The sequence below is a fragment of the Gopherus flavomarginatus genome, chromosome 2 (genome assembly GCF_025201925.1).
Source record: "Gopherus flavomarginatus isolate rGopFla2 chromosome 2, rGopFla2.mat.asm, whole genome shotgun sequence".
Taxonomy (NCBI): Eukaryota; Metazoa; Chordata; order Testudines; family Testudinidae; genus Gopherus; species Gopherus flavomarginatus.
The window spans coordinates 89,460,035-89,481,630 of NC_066618.1; the positions used below are offsets into that span (position 1 = coordinate 89,460,035).

The window sequence follows — 21,596 nt, forward strand, 5'->3', positions numbered from 1 at the left end:
GAAGATGCGTCTAGCTTAATGACTTGTGGTAGAATTAAAGCAAAAGTGTAATACAGAGTGATAACACTAGTTCTCCTTTTACGATTCATGGAGTCACCACAAGGTTATAATTATAGCCTTGATTTACAGGTATGATTTACCTATTGTGCTTTTGTATCTATCCATATGTACAAGGGAGCTAAGTAGGTACTCAGAGATCTGTAAACAAGAAAGTTTGCAGACAGAATCGATCCGGATGGATGTAGATAAAGATAGTTAAAGCCAGCTCTACTAGTTAACGATAAAGGTTTGGCACATGCTCTCAAGGTGTTAAAATATGTATACCTTTTTTCTTAGTCCTTATGTTTAGCTTTATACTCATTCGGTGTTCATATACTAGGTGTACCTGTAATAATTAATGTTTCAATTCATGACAGGTTTTTTTCAGACTAACCTACAATATGAGTTTTCCCATCTCCTTTAAGAAAATGTCCTAACTTGGAAAGACTGATTCTGATCATACTCCCACTGAGACCAATGGCAAAACTCTTATCAACTTAGATGTTGCAGGATCAGGCCCTAGCCATGCAAGATCACAGTGCCCCCCCCCCCCCAAAAAAAAGAGGTGGCTAAAAGTCAAGTGTCTAGACCATGTTCTGAATAGGTTTCCTTGCCATGCAATGGGAGCTGATCTCTTTTATGGACTGACACACTTCCAATCATGCCATTTTTAGAATCACAAGCTCTCCTCTGAGCACTCTACACGGTGACAGGCCAATGTTTTATTCACCTAATCCAGCCATGTAGCTTCTCTCTTCCCCATGGAAATGGATATGTCCAACATTCTCTCCACAGTATTAGTGTGTCAGCTCCCATTTCCTCTAATTTGATTGGAGAGCTGTTAACCTTGTTCAGTAATTGGATAATTAATTGGAAAGCCCTGTTGCTTTCCTGCTTCAAAATGCAAAGAATTTGGCTTGGTGTTATTAATGGGATTGCATGTCGTCTGTGGAATTTGCCTGATCAGTATATATTGACTTTCCTCCTCAACCAGATTACTTTATCCATGCTGATCGCACAGTTCTGAAAGTCCTGTGACAATCTTTTCATTAAGTTAACTCATTTAAGGTTTGACTGTAGTTAATATAATCTTAAATGAGCATGGTTTTTACTGAAAAATAAACTTTTTTCCTCTAACATTTTTAATAAGCTTCTAAAAACAGAGGTTTCATCATATGCTAAAGACTAGAAATGTGGAAAAGTGTTCTCTCTACCCTATTTGTTACGCATTTTGCTACTCTCAAACAATCTTAGAAAACATTCATTGTTTGTCATATCTTTGTCTTTATATACCTGGAATACAAAATGTTTGTATCTATGAACATAATGTATTAAATGATCATACATCATAATAAAGGAACAGTGATAAAAACATCATTAATGAGGGCCTGCTTGATCTACCATTGAATGGGCAAGAATAGCATTCTGTTCAACAAGACTTGGATTAGGCCCCACAAAATGAAGCCTGCCTCTCTCAGTGCAGCTAATGCCCCCAATGAAGGATGCAAGGAACAGTGGGGGAAATTTAAAATGAGGCAGGACTTTTTAAAAAAAAATTTAGACCCTCCAGTTTTCTGACTCACTCTTTCTTTCTCATATCAATTCTTCACAATTCTTCATGGGATCCGTGGAGCTGTGAGTGGGTGATTGATAGTTGTAAACTTGAGTGTAAAATGAGCAGCGGGAAAAGGTATATGAAGTGAAGACAGGACACAGATGAAGTGACTGACTTGAACATGAAGGGGGAAGTCAAGCAGATTGGCCTGCAGGTGTAAGGATCTGGACAGAATTGATATAAACATAGTATAATACACCAGGGGTTTGCCAGTGCAAATAACATAATATCTAAAGAAGAGGGCCAAATTGGCTAGCCGGGAAGCGATTAAACCTGTACAATCAGGGAGCCGATAATTTAGAGGGAGGTGGTTTTCCAAGGCTTCCTTCTACAAATAAACTGCTGCAGAATGAATGCTGCTGCTACTGAAGTACCGCTGGCAATGGGCTTGGCACAGAAATGGAAGCTAGGAATTCTGATTTTTGAATCCCAGCTTTGCCACTGATTCCTTCTATTGTCTTTGCAAGTCACCTAACTTCTTGTTGCTTCAGTTCGCCCATTTGTAAAACAGGGTGACTCTGCCTACCTCACAGGAGTGTTGAGCTATTTGAGCTAACAGGTCTTTCTGAAGATTAAACATGCTTTAGAATTGTGAAGTATTGTTGTTAATGAAACAAGTGAGAGAGGGAGGGCTGTTGTTGTCGTTCCCCTAATCCAGGAATTACACTCATGTTTTGGATGCTGATGACTGAAGCAAATAATGCACCTTGATGTACAGAACAAGTAATAATGCAAACTCCAGAAATACAGAAGAGGCAGTGAGAAATCATTCCCTGAAGGGGAAGTTTTCGAGCATCAAGGAAAAGTGTGTGTGTGGGGAGAGAATTTCCGTGGGTCCCCTCACCAAGGGGTCCATCCCTTTAGCTAGCGAAGGTGCCGCGTTGCTGAGCGAACGAGCCGAGGCTGCGGCCGCTAGAGGGCGCCGCCGCTGTAGTTTTGGGGCCGGGGCTGTCCCAGGCCGGGGAGCGCTGCCTCCACTCCCTGCGCCCCGGCGATTGGAGCGAAGTGGAGCTTCTCCGCGAGGCGGCCACAAAAGTCCCCGGCTGCTCCAGGACTGAGTCAGAATCCCTGGCTGCAGCCCACCCAGCCCCCTCTGCTGCAGGCTTCAGCCGGACCGGGCGGGCTGCGAGGCGCTTTCCGGAGCTCCCGGGACTCCACGGCCGGGGCTGGATTTTTTGTGTTTGCTCGTTTCAGCTTCAGCTTAACACCCCGGGCTGCCTGCAGTGAGGGCTGCAGGCGCTGGGTTTCCCCAGGACAGAGGCGCCCTCCCGCACACGCGCGCCCTGCCGTGCTCTGCCTCGCAGGATGCCTGGACCCCAGTGGAAGGTCAAGCGGAGCTGGTTTAAAGTGCTGGTGGGTTTGATAGCAGTGGCCTTGGCTTATTCCTACAACGTGGACCTGGATCACCCGGTGGTCTACCAGGGGCCCAATGGCTCCTTCTTTGGCTACTCGGTGCTGGAGCATTACTACGATAACACCCGCTGGTGAGTAGGGCAGAGGGACTGGCTCTGTGGCGGGGAGCTGCTGCTGCTTTCCTTGCACGTGAATGTGCCACTTCGAAGTGGCGCTGGCACCTCTCAGCCCCCTTTCCTCCGGCCTCATCCCCCGACCTTTTTGGATTCCCGTTCCAAGCCTGGTGGAGTCCATTTCTTCTCTCCCCACTCCCCAGTAGATACCTCAGGATATTGCAGCTGTTTCAAGGTATATCTGTGACCACTCCAATGAGGGAGATTTTAACTGTGTGGTTGAAACAAGGCAGCAAAATCCTTGGTAGCAAGAAGGGAGGGACATCACAGTGTCTTTAACCCATGATTTGAGGACTCCAGTAACTCAGCCAGAGGTTATGGGTCTATTGCAGGAGCCGGTGAGGTTCAGTGGCCTGCAAAGTGCAGGCGGTCAGACTAGATGATCAGGATGGTCCCTTCTGGCCTTAGTCTATGAGTCTAATGCCTGGCTGGAGGGGCTGCCTTCCCCAAAACAGCATGCCTTGGCAGGTCTGGAGGCCTTTATCACTCTGAGGATGGGAGTTTCTCTTTCCCAGCAGCTTCCAGAGGAGCCTGCTGCAGCAGGAAGGTCTCCTATAGTAAAATGGTCCTGTGGTTGGTTGGTGGGATATTGGCCTTTAAATAGTCTTCGTTTTCCAAGTGTGAAGTGTCACCTCAACTCACCGTGGAGGCTAAACTCTTGCTCAGTAAGAAGATTACTAGTAATTTTCAGTTAAATATATTGCTTTCCTGCTGACACTGTAGCTGATATGCCTAGTAAGAACATGACTAGACTGGGCTATGCTGTATTTCTTCTTCGAACACAATCACTAGTGCATAAGGGGGGTGAGGGGTGGGGGCTTCTGCTGAGGACCAATTGACAGCGATGGTGGGGGACTAGAGAAGTAGTGAAGTCTGATTTAACTCGGCATGGACTATCTCACTGATAAAGATTAATGGTGGGATAGAAGTTCAGGGTGAACTTCTGGCTTTTGAAGTCAAAAGTCCCACGGGCTTCAGTGGGGCCAGGATTTCACCCTAAATATTTAGAGACCCTCTGGCTTCAGACAGGACAATGTCCAGTCTCCAAATATGTTTCAGTTAAGATACTGGTTTAAAATCCCATGCAACAGTAAGAGGGAGCATCCTTCTTCTGGCATTGAACTTTATTTTGTTCTTCCCTGCAATTGGATTGACCCAGAAAAACTGGAGCTAAACTGCAGCTGCTGCTGTCAAGGGTGTGTTTATTAGTGCCAGTAGCTTTTCCACTGCTTGTTGCTGGAAATTGGGAGAGTACTGCAGGATCAGATTTTCTGATTGCACCACACCCACTGATTTAAGGCTTCTAGTGTCAACCAACCCGATCTTCAGAGAATCAGAATAGCAGCCCATTGTCTTCCTAGACAGATTCTAGAGGAGGAGTTTTTAAATTAAAAATTAGTGTTTTAAAAAAGTTGTAAGTGGACACATTTACGTCAGCATTTCAACTCTTGCTGAGTAATCTGTCCAACAGGACAGCACACAGAATCTGTCAGCACCTTTAGTAGCTTTCAGCGGGTACTAAGTAAGCAGGCAGTGATTTTTTTTTTCCACAGCAATGAGGAGGAACATTTAATCCTGGCTTTAAACCCTTTTCTTTAATTGCAGAAATGCTGCCTCTTACTGTGGTTTGAGAACAGCACTGGAGCTGACATTTTTGTTTAAATCTCCAGTATAACTGAGGCCAGCTAATGTGTACTTAGAATGTATTATGGTAATAAAGTAATTTTGCTCTGCCTTGGATGCAGTCTGATGGAAGAAGTTTGTGTACTTCCTGGAAAAGCAACAGAGGCACAAACTACCAGGCACCATTTAAAAATAAGAAAGGGTTGAACTTCAGAAAGGCCATTCAATGTAACCAAATCTTCTAGCCGGTTATTAGTTTCTAAGCAGTTCAAGGGGATGTGCTCAGTGGTTTCAATTCAGTTACAGGTATAGGACACTGAAGAAAGATCTCTTCCTATAGACTCTATTTATTAAGTTCATCTGTTGCCCTGAGTTCAAATGCTGCCATGAAAAGAGGAAATGCAGCCCTGTGAGTCTCTGTTTCCACAAGCCGCCGATTGGGATTCTATCATAGTGTAGTCCACAAAGGAAGTGCTTCAGACTGGTGGTTATGCTAGTGAACAGTTGCTACTGGAACATGCAGGATATGTACTTGGAGAAGTGAATGAAATGTGTGTGGGGTGTTGAATTAGCACTTCACCCCTGCAGGTACATTCATAAGAAACCCAGCATCCATGGGAATTAACTGCCACTGCTAAAACCATAATCAATGAGTACCTTTTTATACTGATATACAGTTGTTGCTGGTCCTGGTGACATTCTGAACCTAGTAGGTAATTGGGGGACACCATGTACTAGAGACATCACTTCAGAAAAATTCAAGGGGGGAGGGGAAGGTCAAAGTTGAGTCAGCATATAGAACATTGTGTGGTGATATTTTATCTTGCAAAGGGATGGGGGTAGTAGAAGACATAATGGAGCATATAAGGCTTATGAGATGTTGGGGGGGTTGCCCATAGCACTGGCGTGTACCCCTTTTCTGCAGTGCAAAACTGACAGTTGTGTTTTGTTTAGTCCTTTATGTAATCCCCTTCTTTGCAGGAAATATTTAACAGCTCATCTCCTTGACAGCAAATTCATGTGACATGAAATACAATAAGTAATGATGTGTTAAATGGGAAAACTTTTAGTAGCAGTGTCTCCATGGTGTGAACAGTAGAGCATTGATAGGTTTGATCTGTTTGCAAAGAGAAGTTGTCTGCATTCCATATAGAAGTGAGGCATATGTTCTGAATGATTAGAGTGATTTGCAGATTGCAAAGGTGGGGTCTTCTATATCTGCACAGAATTTTTAGAGGGAAGGGTGGTGCATTTTGAGTGATAAATAAATATAGAACATCTGTATGCATCTCATAAAACTATGTACACTGACTAGTTTACTCCTTTTCTACTGTTCTGTCTATGTGCATCAGGGGCTCTGTTAGAATTAAACAGGGTTCTTCTAAGTGGACCTAGCTGATGTCACTTTTAATGTGCATAGGAACAGTGAATGCCGGTAAACAGTCCACAAAGTGTCTCTTTATCGCCATCTCTTCGATATGGACAAACTACTTAGCTGTTGAATTTGTAACTGTAGCACACTGTGCATTAAATAAATGTATTCAGCCTTGGTTTTAGCCCCTTAAAATAAAGTTCTTTGACTCATAGACTCATAGGTCAGAAGGGACCAATATGATCATCTAGTCTGACCTCCTGCACAAGGCAGGCCACAGAACCCCACCCACCCAATTTTATAACAACCCCTATCCGAGGACCGAGTTATTGAAATCCTCAAAATTGGTTTGAAGACCTCAAGCTGCAGAGAAACCACCAGCAAGCGACCCGTGCCCCACGCTGCAGGGGAAGGCGAAAAACCTCCAGGGCCCCTGCCAATCCGCCCTGGAGGAAAATTCCTTCCCGACCCCAAATATGGCGATCAGCTAAACCCTGAGCATGTGGGCAAGACTCACCAGCCAGCACCCAAGAAGGAATTCTCTGCAGTAACTCAGTTCCCATCCCATCCAACATCTCCCCGCAGACCATTGAGCAGACCTATCTGGTGGTAATCCAAGATCAATTGCCCAAATTAACGATCCTATCATAACATCCCCTCCATATACTTATCAAGCTTTGTCTTAAAGCCAGGAAAGTCTTTTGCCCCTACTACTTCCCTCGGAAGGCTGTTCCAGAACTTCACGCCCCTAATGGTTAGAAACCTTCGTCTAATTTCAAGTCTAAACTTCCTAATATCCAGTTTATACCCATTCGTCCTCGTGCCTACATTAGTACTAAACTTAAATAATTCCTCTCCCTCCTTAACGTTAACCCCCCTGATATATTTATATAGAGCAAGCATATCCCCCCGCAGCCTTCTTTTGGCCAGGCTAAACAAGCCAAGCTCTTTGAGTCTCCTTTCATAAGGCAGTTTTTCCATTCCTCGGATCATCCTCGTAGCCCGTCTCTGAACCTGTTCCAGTTTGAATTCATCCTTCTTGAACATGGGACACCAGAACTGCACACAGTATTCCAGATGGGGTCTCACCAACGCCTTATATAACGGTACTAACACCTCCTTATCCTTGCAGGAAATACCCCGCCTGATACATCCCAAAATCGCATTTGCTTTTTTAACAGCTGTATCACATTGGCGACTCATAGTCATCCTGCTATCAACCAGTACCCCAAGGTCCTTCTCCTCCTCCGTCGCTTCCAACTGATGCGCCCCCAACGTATATCCAAAATTCTTATTATTAATTCCTAAATGCATGACCTTGCACTTTTCACTATTGTATTTCATCCTATTTCTGTTACTCCAGTTTACAAGGTGGTTCAGATCTTCCTGAATAGTATCCCTGTCCTTCTCCGTGTTAGCAATACCCCCCAGCTTCGTGTCATCCGCAAACTTTATTAGCACATTCCTGCTCTTTGTGCCAAGGTCAGTAATAAAAAGGTTAAATAAGTTCGGTCCCAAAACTGATCCTTGAGGGACTCCACTAGTGACCTCCTTCCAGCCTGACAGTTCACCCTTCAATACGACCCACTGGAGTCTCCCCTTTAACCAGTTCCTTATCCACTTTACAACTTTCATATTCATTCCCTTCTTTTCCACTCTTTGATTCACAAATACTTGTTTGCTTTCCCTTTCTGCACGGTGACTTTCATGGAGCATTCCTTATTAAGGAGTTATCAGTAAGTATCAAGAAAGAAGCAAGTACTTTGAAAATAAAAGAAACCCCTCACTTTAAAACAATGCTAATCTTATCACACAACCCAACAAAAGATAGGAAAAGCAAAATTGAAAATTACTCATTGTCCTTAACACACATTGATGGGGAACACACAGTAATGTGAATGAAGTGCCAGTCTAAAGGAATGCTGTTGAGATGAAAGAATATAATTTCTTGCTTGAGTGTGGGTAACAGTGGCTCAGATTTTGAAAACTGATATAAACAAACATTGTACATGGTTAAAAATGTTTTGGCATTTCACTCTGCTTGGGGAATGAAGTGAGGCTGGTCAGGTTCACTTCCTGCTTCTCCTGCACTCAGGGCCGGCGCTACCATTTAGGCAGCCTAGGCAATCACCTAGGGCACCAGAATAATTGGTGGGCGCCGTTTTGCCAGAGGGGGTGGCAGGCGGCTCCTGTGGAGCTGCCGCAGTGGTGCCTGCGGAGGGTCTGCTGGTCCATGGCTGCGGTGGACCTCCCACAGGAACCACTGCAGCAGCTCCACCGGAGCCGCGGAGCACTGGACCCTCCGCAGGCACCACTGCGGCAGCTCCAGCGGAGCCGCGGGACCAGCTCGCGGGGTGGCGAAATTGCCGTCCACCTAGGGGCGCTCAAACCCCTAGCGCCAGTCCTGCCTGCACTAACAAAATACTGGTAGGTTTGGTTAATAACACTGCAGAGGGATTTGGATCTACAGAAAAAAAATTCATTTAAAGTAAAAGTTTCCTGCCAGACATTTTGTTTCTGTCTTTTGTTCTGTTTGTACAGCACCGAACACAATGGAGTCCTAGGCCATGACTGAGACTCCTTGTCACTACAGTGATACAAGTAATAATAATAGGGCCTTGTAACTCCCTGGTTTATTTTACAGAACTCATTTTTATCCTGAACTAAATTGACTTTAGCCTTTTCAGTTCAGACTATTTAATAAAAACTGTGGTCAGAGAAGGGACAGCTCATTGGAGGTAATTATATATGACACATGAACAAAATTTTTAAAAGTCTCTAGTGATTTGGGATGGTTTCATTTTTGGGCATCCAGCTTGACATCTCAAGGGGGCCTGAATTTCAGCAAGTGTTTCCCCCCCCGTTTTTGAAAATGGGGGGGCCCTTTTGGTGTCTCAACTTGAGCAACCAAAAATGAGGGCGTCCCAAACCACTAGTTGCTTTTGAAAATCGTAGTCTTAACAAAAGAAGCACTACAAACAATAATACACTTGACCAGAATCAGTAGGGGTTTAAGCCAATATAAACCCTGATAATGGGATTTGCATTGGTCAGAGTGGGTTGCAGATGGTGCAGAGTGGCTGCAACTTTTCCTTAGTGGGGACAGTAGCATGTGAAAAGCAACAGCAGCCCAAAAGATGGAGAGAAGATGAAAAAAAGTGGGCAGAAGCTGGAGATGTAACTCCTACAAGTGCAACTCTATAAGATTTTCAAGGTGCCTATAAGCCATATGGCGAATGGTGGTGGTAACTTTCCTGCATCATCTTTGCTGAATCCAGCCTAATACATGTAACACCATGATCTTAACATATGTATTAATTATAAAGGTCCAGGAGCATATGCCAAATTTCTTTTCTCACAGTGTATATTAAATCTTTTCCAGCTTTGCCAAAGACCCATATTTGTGTGTCAGTCAGGCATGTTCAAGATGTGTGGGCAGTTTTCTAATTTTCTTAAAATAGTGCTAAATTATATCAGCTACTAGATATTTCAAGAATAATGGAATTACACTCAAGAACTGTCTTTCAAATGAGGTCCTAATCCGGATTGATGGGGCTATGGCCTCTTGTAATATTTAATATGCCCTCACACATTAGATATGATTGTCAAGACATTTGTATGCCTCAGTCTCTATGTCCTGGTGGTCCCATATTCTCTTAATTTGGTCCTGATCATAAAAGTCGCTTTAATGAAGTGCATTACGCCTGTGAGGCTTTCCGCCATATGCTAATATCTTTATACATTTTTGCCAATTCGTAAACCTCAGTGTTGGCCATTCATTTTCATATAGCACAAAACACCACTCTGTATTAAGTCCCTGCATATTATCGGTAAAGGACATTTAGATTCATGAGTGAAAACCTGAAACGTTGTCTTAATCAACTAAGGTAGCATTCATGTATATGATTGAAAGCAATAGTTCTCAAACTGTGGGGTGGGCCTCCCAAGGGAGGTGCGGGAATGTGCCAAGGGAGGCACAAGCTGTGTGCTTTTTTCTTTTTTTTAAGAGCTCTGACTGTCAGCCCCAGTGGATGGGGCTTGTGTAGAAGGGCCTTGTACACCCAGGAGACAGGGATAAATGGGACATCTGGAGCTCCACTGCTTGGGCTCTCCCTCCCCTCTGCCCCCAATCCCTCACTGGAAGGCAGCCTGGGCTTGGGCTGTCCTTCCCCTCTACCCCAATCCCTCACCTGGAAGTGGTGGAGCTCCTGCTTTCAGCCTCGGGGTGGAAGCAGCAAGGGGCACTAAGTCTGCTGTGAAAAGTGATTATTGATAAATATCACTTTTCACATTGCTCCCATTACTTTTGTGCTGCTGCTGGCATGGCACTGCCTTCAGAGCTGGGCACCCTGGCCAGCAGCCTCTGCTCTCCCTTCTACCTTCAGAGGGGGCAGGCGAGGGGTGGGGGCGTAAATCACAACAGACACAAAGATCAAATAAGTCGAGAACCACTGATCTAAAGTATCATTCATATATATAAGTATTCAACAAGATCAAATTTAGGAAAATGGCTTGGATTAAAATTTTGTGCACCAACTGTGAACCCAGCACAAACATGCATGACCAAGTTTACTCTCTCTCTAGATATATACACACACACACACTCTCTCACTCTCTCTCTCTTTGCAATGGAATTCGGCTATGCAACCTTCACTAGAATGGTATGAAAAATGTCTTTGCAGTAAAAGGAACACACTTGTTGATTGTACTGAGATTTCCACTTGGGAGTTATTTTTACAAGATTTCAAGATGGAGAAAAATGTGTCTTCATCACATGTTCTCAGGTTATTGTATTTTCTGGTGACGTCTCTTGTTTTGCTTTCTTAAAGAGGATTTTTTTGAGTATAAGTCTTGAAAGACTTACACAGTTCCTCATCGTTACTGTTCTCAGCTGAGCAAGGAATCAAGTGGTTAGCTATTGCTTTCGTTTGGAGCCTAAACAAGCACACGTGCTCCTAGCCTTTAGCTATAGTTTTGAAGCTTGGAATAAAACTCAGCAAACAGCAATAAAATACTTTATTTTTCCTGATTTTTTTAAAAATTTTTTTGGAGAAATTATTACAAGAAACAATAACTTGACCCTTACAAAAACTTTAATGATCTAACATGAATCACTGACCAATTCTTTTTATTTTAAAAAACCTTTTATGATTCCTTTCTCTCCCCCTTCCTCCTCTTCCTTTCTCTCTCTGCCAGTTTAATGTGGCATAATAGCCTCATCCTTTGTGGCAGATGGCCTGGCACATGTAGGCAGTCTAGTTCCATGGCTACTGACTGAGAGCTCTTATCACTGGAATGACCCTCTGTTTTTGTGCTTTTATTTCATTTGTTGCTTCCTGCTCTTAGCCGCAGACTGAGGTTATCTGAAACATGCAGGGTGGTGTTACATCTGATGGTTGATTTGATCTGTTGTTGTTAGTACATGACTTAGTATCCTGAGAATCTTTTTATGTGACCCAGAATGAAATGAGGGAGGAGAGCCACATGAAGGAAAAGTGTCTTGTTTGACTTGGTGTATTGCCTGGACAGACCACAAACACTGAACTTTGAGCTGCTGTTGGTGCTCTGGAAAGGCAGTACTGATTTGGTGCTATAGTTATAGGTTGTCCAGCAGTGGCTCCTGAATTACTGCCCTCTCACTTAAGACTCTGCATTCAGTGGATTTACCTATTGAATAAATTAACCAACTGAATATTCTCCCCCCTACATTACATTTAGGGAAGGAAGCCTTTGACCAGAAGGAATCAAATTGGAATCCTTGGATGCATCGGAGCAGTATGTGCCCTGTTGCTGCTACTTAGTTTAATCTATGGTGATATAGGAGGCTATTTAAAGATGTTTCATCTCTGCCACTTAAAATTGCTGTGAGATGCAGAGGACCTGCAGCATTTGAGTTATGGCTGTCTAATCGGTGCTGGCACGCTTTAGACAGAGTCTAATGTGTTTGGCATCTTTCCGTGCCATTGGGACCACTCAATGCTTCTTTGTGCATTGTACTTCCAGCTAGATACAGCGCTTTGATTTTTGAAACTGTTTATCCTTAGGGCCATTCAGCAGCAAGGTGGTGGTTACTCCCTGTGGGAGGTAAACATAACGCAGGTGCAAATGAGAGTGAGATTATGAAAAGAAGGATATATAGCCTCATTGCCTACTGGCTAGTTCTCCACACTGTCATTCTGGAAACTGTCATCTCCAATAAGAGATGATCTCCCATCTGATTCCTCCAGACATAGCCAGTAAAGGGTTGGTAGGCTCTAAGAGATTTGTCTTCATCTCGGTCAGAGGTGGCTGTGACAGGCTGTCCTGAAGATTTGTTTGAAAGGAGTAATGGGGAAACTCCTTTGGGCTCCAACATGAATACTGTGTAGTAATGGGCAAGACTCCACAGGCTCCCATAAACCTTTCACGGGTGGATTCTGATTCTGGTAGGAATAGTAAATTAATTTGGAGAAGCCACTACCAAGACCAGGAACCTCACCTCCCCCTTAATGAAACCAAAATGTGCTACTTCAAACTTGCTTTCCTACAAGAAGATTAAAACAAAATCCCTTTAACAGGGGTGGTAGGAGAGAACTTGAGAACTGGTGTATGACTGTTCGAGATTCAGGTACAGTGCTTTGTAATGCCTGAATCGATAGACCCCAACAACTGAAGTCTTTTAATCCTTCCCTTTGTTTCCTCCTCTTCTCTGATCATCTGCCTTGTTGAATTTTTTACTAGAATTGAGGCTGTCATAAAATATTGACTCAGACTCAATGGCAACTGTACATGTAGAGTCATTTCTTTACCTCGCTGGGCTTCCCTTTCCAGTGTACCTTTGTGCAGTCAGTCAGAGGGATCCCAGAAGCTTCCTGCAGAATGTTGTGGTTGTGATGAGAGCCCATGCAAATAGGTAGCTCTTTGCAAAAATCTGATCACATTGTGACTGTTTCAGCTTGGGGAATGGAACCGCGCAGCTTAAAATCCAAACAGTGCTGCAAAATCATGCTATGTCACAAAATTAGACTATTTAAACCCAAGTTGGTTAAATTGGTTGGGTGGTGTTGAAAGCCTGCTTAGCTATAGCAAAGAAATGAACAAGGTTTTTCTTTTATGGGCTGTTTACATATTCACTATGTTTAGGCTGGGGCAGGATGAAGGAATCCATAGTACTGAAATGCTAGATTACCACATTTTACCTCTGGAAAAATTTCCATGTGTATAGTATGCTTTGGGGGAAACTTTCAAGCATTTTATTTTGAGTTTAGGGAACTTTCACTAGTCCTAGTAATAACTTAACTGGATTAATTACTGACGTGCATCACATGCTGTTTGCTTCCTGCCTGGTTTTTCCCCATCAGATAGATTTAGTATCTAGTTGTGTTCTTGGAGATATGATGTTTTTCAAAAACATAGCTGATGAATGCGTATTTTCTCACAATCAATTTGAACATAGAATTAGTGCATGGAATCCTGCTCACACAGTTCAGTATTATTCCCTCCTCCCTCCCCCGAGCTTTTTAAAGAGAGATTAATGATTCTTTATAAATTAAGCTCCTTATTTTCCCTCTCATTCTGAGATATCATTAGATCTTTCTGAGCATTATTGAGTCAAATTCACCTGTGTTGTAAGATGGGCACAGCTCCGCTGGAGTTGCACCGCTTAAACCAGAGCTGAATGTGGTTTATTGTAGCTTATTGTAATAGCTGGTCTTAAAAACACTTTCTTGACACTTGCAATTTAAAGCATTTCTCCTTAAGCTAGCAATATCCCCCCCTTTGTTTATTTGGTTAGACCTCATGAATGTCAATAAGTGAATGACATTCATTCATCGCCTGTGTAAATGAGATGATTGGCATTCTGATGCCTGCCTGCCTGTAGAGATTTCCATTTGGAGCTATTATTTCAGGCGCCCCTGTGCTTGCTCCCGAACGTGTGTAGGCTTTGTAGCTTTCAGCAGTTTAGGTATTTCAGGCATTAATTTTTCTCACTTGTGAAAACATGACTTGCATTATAGAGTGCAGCCCCCTGCCAGACTCCTGTGATACTGCAGTTTAGCCCATGATACTGGGGAGAAAACAATTCTTAATATGGATTTCTCTCCCCCTAAATTTTCTTAAATGTCAGGACACGTTTTGTCCTATCAGCCAACGGAGCACATGTTAAAGCTGTGAGGAAAATGTACTGCCCAAGTCAGAGTATAGCTCCCTCTGATAACATGATACACCTCCACCCCAATATAACATGAATTCGGATATAACGTGGTAAAGCAGCGCTCAGGGCAGGGCTGCACACTCCGGCTGATCAAATCAAGTTTGATATAATGCGGTTTCACCTATAATGGAGTAAGATTTTTTGGCTCCCGAGGACAGCGTTCTATTGAGGTAGGGGTGTAACTCTCTCTGCTTCTCCTTCCCACACAGGTGGAATTGAGATTTCAATAGTTTTTCCTCCATATTCTTACACTGAGTCTGGTGGGGAGTAGGTGGCGATGGGATGTAGATGCTGGTAAGTAGGATGAACAAAAGTCACTGAAAACCAGAAATCTCCCTGTTTTCTAGACCTGTATTGAGATCTTTGTCCATTTTTACATGATGTGACCCACACTTAACACAGTGTAGCTTTTTAGCCTTCTCTAATGGCTGGACTATGAATAGACTCCTACCGTCTCTAAGATAATGGGCCTGATTTGATAGCTCAAGCAATAGAAGCCCATGCTTTTAGAATCAGTGGTCTTGGGTTCAGACCACCTGACCAGGGACATTGTTGCATACAAAAGCCAGTGATTTTGTCTGGATTTTGTATCCTACTGCAGACTGGCCTTCACAAGGGTCAGCGGATTCAAACTGATAGCAAATTGACTAGGTGTACGTGCCATACCTTGTGAGGACAGGTGTTAGCTCTTTGGTGGTCCTTCCCCCCAACCGCCAGAGAGGTGGTCTCTCACATTCTGCTCAACTTGGGATATGTCTACACTTAAAATGCTGCATTGGCGCAGCTGCAACACTTCAGTGAAGACCCTCTAAGCCAATGGGAGAAAACGCTCTTGTCAATCCACCTCCCTGAGAGGTGTTAGCTATGTTGGGAGGAGAAGCTCTCTCACCAACATAGCACTGTCTATATGGGGGATTAGGTTGGTATAACTATATTACTCAGGGGTGAGGGTTTTTCTCATCCTTGAACAATGTAATTATACCAATATAGGAATGTAGTGTAGATCAGCCGTCCTCCCTGGCACATGTGTTCAAATTTACAAGATGGGAAGGAAGAAGTGGGAAGGATGGTTGCTTGGATGAGGAAATGGTGGAGTGGGCTCATGTTACAAACACTCTCATAGTCACATGATTCCTGCCAAAACATCCCCTCCCTGCACTCTTCCCACTCTTGATGGCAGGTGGCCCATTTTTTTCATGTCACCTATTGATAACTATAAAATTGTCAGCTAAACTGTGGTCCTTGTGAATCATTTGGATCATTAAATTGGAGCATTGCATTAATATGGTTTGATCACTTTCTTTCAGGAAGGAGTTCATACCTACAATCACTGCTGTTGATTTGGTACTTCCCCAAGATGTTTGTTTCTCTCACACAGTATCAATAATATAGATCCAGTCTTTGCAGCCTTGTCTCTAAACTGTTGGTGTGGCAACACATCATGCAATAGTTCTGGATTTCTGAAGGAACATTCATATGATAAGATGCCTTGAGCTTCAGGGATTCGGATGCCTTCAGGTTCTGATCAACCTTCTTGATCTTTGTTTTGATGGACAGAGCATAGCTTTCTTCCCTTTATGGCCATTCATTTTGGGCTGTTGTGGATTTGCAGTTGACAGGTTTGTGGTTAGAACCTAAAGAAACTGGATGCAACTGCTCTTCTCTGTCCTAAAACTTTCCTGAATTGCTTATTTGGGGGTGAAGAATTGCTTTAAATGTGTTATGCTTCAAATGGAAATTAAGCTTGTTCAAAGAATTCCTGGATTCCTTGAAAGAAAATGCCTTTACTGTGTCTGTTTTCATTTTGTGCATCATTGGTGTCATTTTACCAGGCCATAGAAGAAGTCTTCTTGCCAAAGATGCACTGGCCATGTGTGTGTTCCTTTTTCTTTTTCCTCCTGAAATTAAATACTTGCTACTTTGCTTTTGGTTTCCAGGGTCCTGGTTGGTGCCCCGAAGGCAGATTCTAAATACAGCGCCTCCGTTAAATCCCCAGGAGCTGTCTTTAAATGTCGAGTCCACACCAATCCTGAGAGGAGGTGCACAGAGCTGGATATGGGTCGAGGTGGGTAAATCTAACACTTTTTTTTTTACTTACCTGTGACTGAAAGTTCTAGCAAATATTTTAGGGCCTGATCCAATGTCCCTTGAAATCATTGGAAAGACTTCCATCAACTTCAGTGGGCTTTAGATCAGGGCTCTAGGGCACACAGGTATAGCACTAGGAACTTGATCCCATTGAAGTGCAGTGGCAAAGCTCCCATTTACTCTAAATAGTTCACAATTATGTCCTACCTGAGGACTGGAAGCAATATGTTCTTGATGGAGGTCTCTGATTGCAGTCTGTGCTCTCTCTGGGCCACCGTGTCAGGCTAATCTTTTTGGCCAAGCTTTTGCCAAATGAATGTAAACCAGGCTGTTGTCTTTTCCTTACCTGCTTTGGTTTCTTTAGTTTCTGGAGAGGGATGGTTAGAATTGCTGCTCATGTTGAGCAGTTCTGCAATGATTTTGTGTGATTTGTTTTCCCCTTCCCCTTCCATTTGAAGGGTGCTTTATATACTGTGTTATAAACAGAGTAATCTATGTGTGTTTGGTAATGGAATAATAACTTTGATTTATCCTACTTGCTTCTTATGCAAAAGAAAACAAACACATCAGTGAGATTAGTTTGTTGTTACATATGATCAGGACTAAAGTCTCACTGTACAAGATGCTGGTCAAACACATGTCGAGACATGGTCCCCTTCCCTTCTAGGGCTCCCAGGCTAACACCCTGATCCTGTGATCTAATCCTTGTGAATGGGTCCTTATGAAGAATCATACATGTTTGATCTCTGTTGGTGAAAAAGAGTTCATAGTAATATTGCTGTGTTTTTGTTAAAATGTTTTAGTTTAGCATCACTGTATGAACTTTGTCCTGACATCAGAACCAGAGAGTGCTCCATCGTAAGTTAATATTTAGGCTATGTCTCTGACGGTGGTGTGCAGAGAACATACACTGCACGCCACTCTAGCAGTGTAGACATGAGGTAGTCCAGAACCCTAGAGTATGTACCCCACACTGCTCTCTGCATGCCCAAGCAGTGCCTCCCATGGCTACACTGCTATTTTTAGTATTGTAATATCCTACTGCCTCCCTGCTGCTGGAGCCTTTCCCCGCTGCCTCCTCTGTGTCAGAGCCTTTCACTGAGTGTAGCAGCCCACTGCAGTGTGGATGCAACCTGCTTTATACTGCAAAGTATAGCTACACACACCCTACATGCTGACACAAGTGTAGGGTGAAAGAGGGTTTTTGGCCAGTTATGTTTTGTTTTTATCAATAAAATTCTACTTAATTCTGCATGTAAGTGTTTGCAAATATCTGTCTATATACTTAGTTTTGCTAAAAGAAACACTCGTGCCCCTGCCCCACTCCTTGACACTACAGTAAGATGAGTTAATGGACGTAATGACAGATCATAGAAAGAAAGAGTTGAGCCAACTTTTTAAAAAAATACCTAAGTCCCATTTTCTAAAGTGAATTAAGCACTTGTGAAAATGTTACACTGCCAACACCACAGTACTTTCCCCATGGACTTCAATGGGACTGATCATGTGTCTGAAGTTAATGCACATGCTGAAAGGTTCACTGGCTTGAGGCCTTAGATTGTAAACTCTTTGGAACAGGGACTGTCTTTTACAGTGTGTTTGCCCAGCACAAGGGGGCTCTCATCCTGGGCACTATCGTAGTATGTATGAGAAATAATAATGAGAGATGGGAAAGAGCGGTTTGATCAGCTGGCATCTCTCTTACAAGGGCACGTTATAGATATTTAAAAAACTAAATGCATCCTCCTCACCTGTCCCTCCCTCTTTTAAGGCAATACTCGGGGCACGCTCTGTGGAAAGACCTGTAAGGAGGATAGAGATGATGAATGGATGGGCGTAAGCCTGGCTAGACAGCCCAAGGCTGACGGAAATGTGCTGGTAAGTCCACTCTTTCCCTTGATCTCAGTGATCACTGCTGTGCTGACACTAATGCTGAACATGTTGGGATTAATGTCTTCACTAGTGACTGACAGAGTTCAGGTTTATGAGCAGTGAACTCTATAGTTCCTTCCTTCAAGCGGATAGAAAAATGAGCCCCAGCCAGAAATGTATTGAGAGAAAGAAGACTTCAAAGCAGTAGCACCTGACTTGTCACCTAAGGGGCTTCCTCTTAAATTTCTGAGTGTTTAGGCCTTTTGAACAGAGTGAATGGAACTTTGTTTTTCTCTGAATGCGTCTGCTAGTTCATTTTGTTTTACAGATTGTGTGTGTGGGGAGCGGAGCATAAGTCAATGAATATTGTGTGTGTGTGTGTGTTGTGTCAGAACTTGTAAAAAATGTCAGATTTAGATATCCAGCTAAATTCTGCTCTTGGATGTGTGCATGAATCTTCCATTAATGAGGTAACAGTGATAGGAGTCAAGGTTACTTGTTTGTTCATCTTTGGGGTACAGTTAACAGGCAAATATTGAGGGCCATGGGAGTTGATGTGCATGTTTGTTAAAGGGTAAAATTTGATCCTAAGGATGTGGAATTTATCTTCACAGGACAATGTTTCAAATCATGTGAACCTTCAAATAAATCACAGAGAGAGCTGGGCAAATACTGCAAAAAAATCTGTAAATATTTATTGACATTTTAAAATGACTTTGATTACTGTGTTTGCTCCTCCCTTGGGTTTGCTCCTGGTGCGTAGTCTAGCAAACTCACTGACATGCTATGTTCACCAAAACAGCAGGATTTGAGAAAATATTGCAGAATATTTGTGAAAAATGAATTTCAAGATTGTACTTGAGAATCTCCAACAGAAACCTTTTTCTAAACGAATCCAATCAGAAAACAGTAACCTACCATGTGACCTATGTTTCCAATCAAATTTGGAATACTGAGTATATGGAACACATTGTCAACAAATATTTACAGAACTTTGTTGCACTATTCAGCCAGTTACTTTAAGCAAATCACAATCAATTTGTGGGCAGCTTGTGAACAGAAAAACCTGAAATTGATAGAATAAATTGTTACAGATTATTCTGATATAATCACGGGCAGTTGAGCCAAGTAAGACTATTTGTAACAGCAGATGAGTAAGGAGTCCTCAAAAGTAGATATATTTAAAAATAAATACATATCAAATCAACTTTTAAGACAGGAAATTTAATATCAATATTCTGTATCATGCCACTGCATGGTGCTGAGAATGGTCCACATATGTGCAAGCCAATAGGCATGGAGGATGCTGCAGTCCTTTGCAGGAAGTACGTCAGTATCTTGCTAAATTGGGACCTAAATCCCTGTAGGCAGGATTTTGTACCGCACATTGAAGTCAACCGAAACTGTGGCATTGACTTCAGTGTGTATAGTATCAGCCCCTCAAAGAGCCACTCTCGTATTGGACCAAGGACAACTCTCTGTTTAGGACATGAAGACTAAATAGAAAAGCCTTTTATAACAAAGATATGATGACCATATTTCCTAAATGAGACACTGTAAGAGGCTGGGCCAAGCCCCTTTCCACCCTGGGGCTAGCCTGAGCTGCTCACACTAGCTCCTCTCCCCACACAGGGGGCAGGCAGGGCTCCTGTGAGCAGCGATACACATACTAGATAGGGTGACCTTATTTCCAAAAGCCTGAGACTGGCATTGCTGCTTGCTCAAGCCGCTTTCCCCTTCCACACCTCACTTTTTTTAACAGAAGTGGGTATTTGTCCTGTTTGCTTTTGCCAATTGATCAAGTTGGCAAGAGCAAACAGGACAAATGCTACTTTTGCCAGAAAAGTTGGGACAGGGCTTAAAAAAAGGGACTATCCTGGCCAAAAAAGGACACATGGTCACCCTAAACAAAAATAATCTATAGACTGTAGCTAGACTAAAGTGCAAACTGGCCCGGCATACAGCCTCCTGACCCTGGATCTCACCATGAGTCAACGTTCTCAATAATCTGAGAGTTACGACAGTACAGCTTGAGTTGCCAGTTCTTTCCGTACTTAAACTGTAAAATGCATTCTCTTTCTCTCACTGGGAAAGGAACCAGGGACAATGCATTAAAACTTGGAGATAAGCCATGTCCCTTAATCTCACTCTTCCCAAATACCTGCCCCATTTATCATGTGTATATGTTTTCTCCAAAGTGGTGCCATTTTTTTCATTTTAAATAGCCAACTCGATGACTTTGAATCCTGCAGTATTGAAAATAAAATATATGCACTGAAGCTAAAGCCCATATGGTAGAGAGCGAGAGGGATTTCAGTCAGTTATTTGTACACTTAAAAAGTCGCTTGTTGGGCTCCAGTCCTGCAGTGAACTCCACAGAGCCCTATTGACTTCATGCAGGACTGTTTGCAGGATCAGTGTCTTAGTTTGTAAACTCATTCAGGCAAGTCTTGTATCTCCTGCTGTATTTTCTACTGCACCAAGCTGGCATTTAATAAACAACAAGGCAAGGTTGCATTCATGTGCTTTACTTGTTTTGCATTTCTATTGTGGTTCAATGCTGCACCACTTTTCCATTGTATTATGCAGGTCCCCACAAATTTCATAGTGCAATGAAACCAAAATGTGTGACTGCAACTCTTGAATTCCACAACAACATTCATTCTATTGCTATTCCCTCACCCTCCCTCAGCCTCTAGCTCATAGCTAAAAACACTCATTGATGTGAAAATTGTCATGGTGATTTTCCAGGGTGGATTTTTCACTGTGATCTCCAACTGACCCATCTCAACTCACAGGACTCCGTTCCTGAGATGCTCAGGCTCTCTGGCTTGGAATTCCTTTCCCATCCATGGGCCAGTGAAGTGGGGAGCTTGTAGCCAGCTTCAGTGGCTCATCCTTCTGGCTTCCCAGGCCTCAGCTACACTGAACCATGCAGGGAGCATGCACTGTAATCAAATTAACTCCCTTTGGAGGGCAAGCAGGAGTGCAAGAAGCAGCTAGAGGAAGGTCCTGGCATGGTAGGAGACTGTAAATGAAAAATGGCAGATTCCTTAACAAAAATGCCAATTCTATCGCATCTTGAAAAAATGCCAACTTCTGCAGCCACAAAATTGAATAGTCTGAGATGAATGGGGTAGACCACGCCTCTTAGAGCTATTGTTTCAGTCTCTCTGCAGACTCAGACAGGCAACACTGCATCACTTACACTCAACTCATATTTTAACAGCTTGCTTCATACCCGTAAACTCAAATTTAAAGATTGGA

At 43.0% G+C, this 21,596-nt stretch overlaps 1 protein-coding gene across 1 annotated transcript in view; it reads left to right on the forward strand.

Annotated features, from left to right (window-relative positions):
- Positions 1-2,708: 2,708 nt before the first annotated feature.
- The window catches only part of ITGA9 (integrin subunit alpha 9), a 291,817-nt gene continuing 272,929 nt past the window's right edge, over positions 2,709-21,596 (forward strand). The window contains exons 1-3 of the mRNA XM_050938116.1: positions 2,709-3,138; positions 16,307-16,434; positions 18,229-18,335. Coding sequence (XP_050794073.1) covers positions 2,960-3,138; positions 16,307-16,434; positions 18,229-18,335 — 414 coding nt within the window. The 5' untranslated portion in view covers positions 2,709-2,959. The remainder of the gene's footprint in view (positions 3,139-16,306; positions 16,435-18,228; positions 18,336-21,596) is intronic.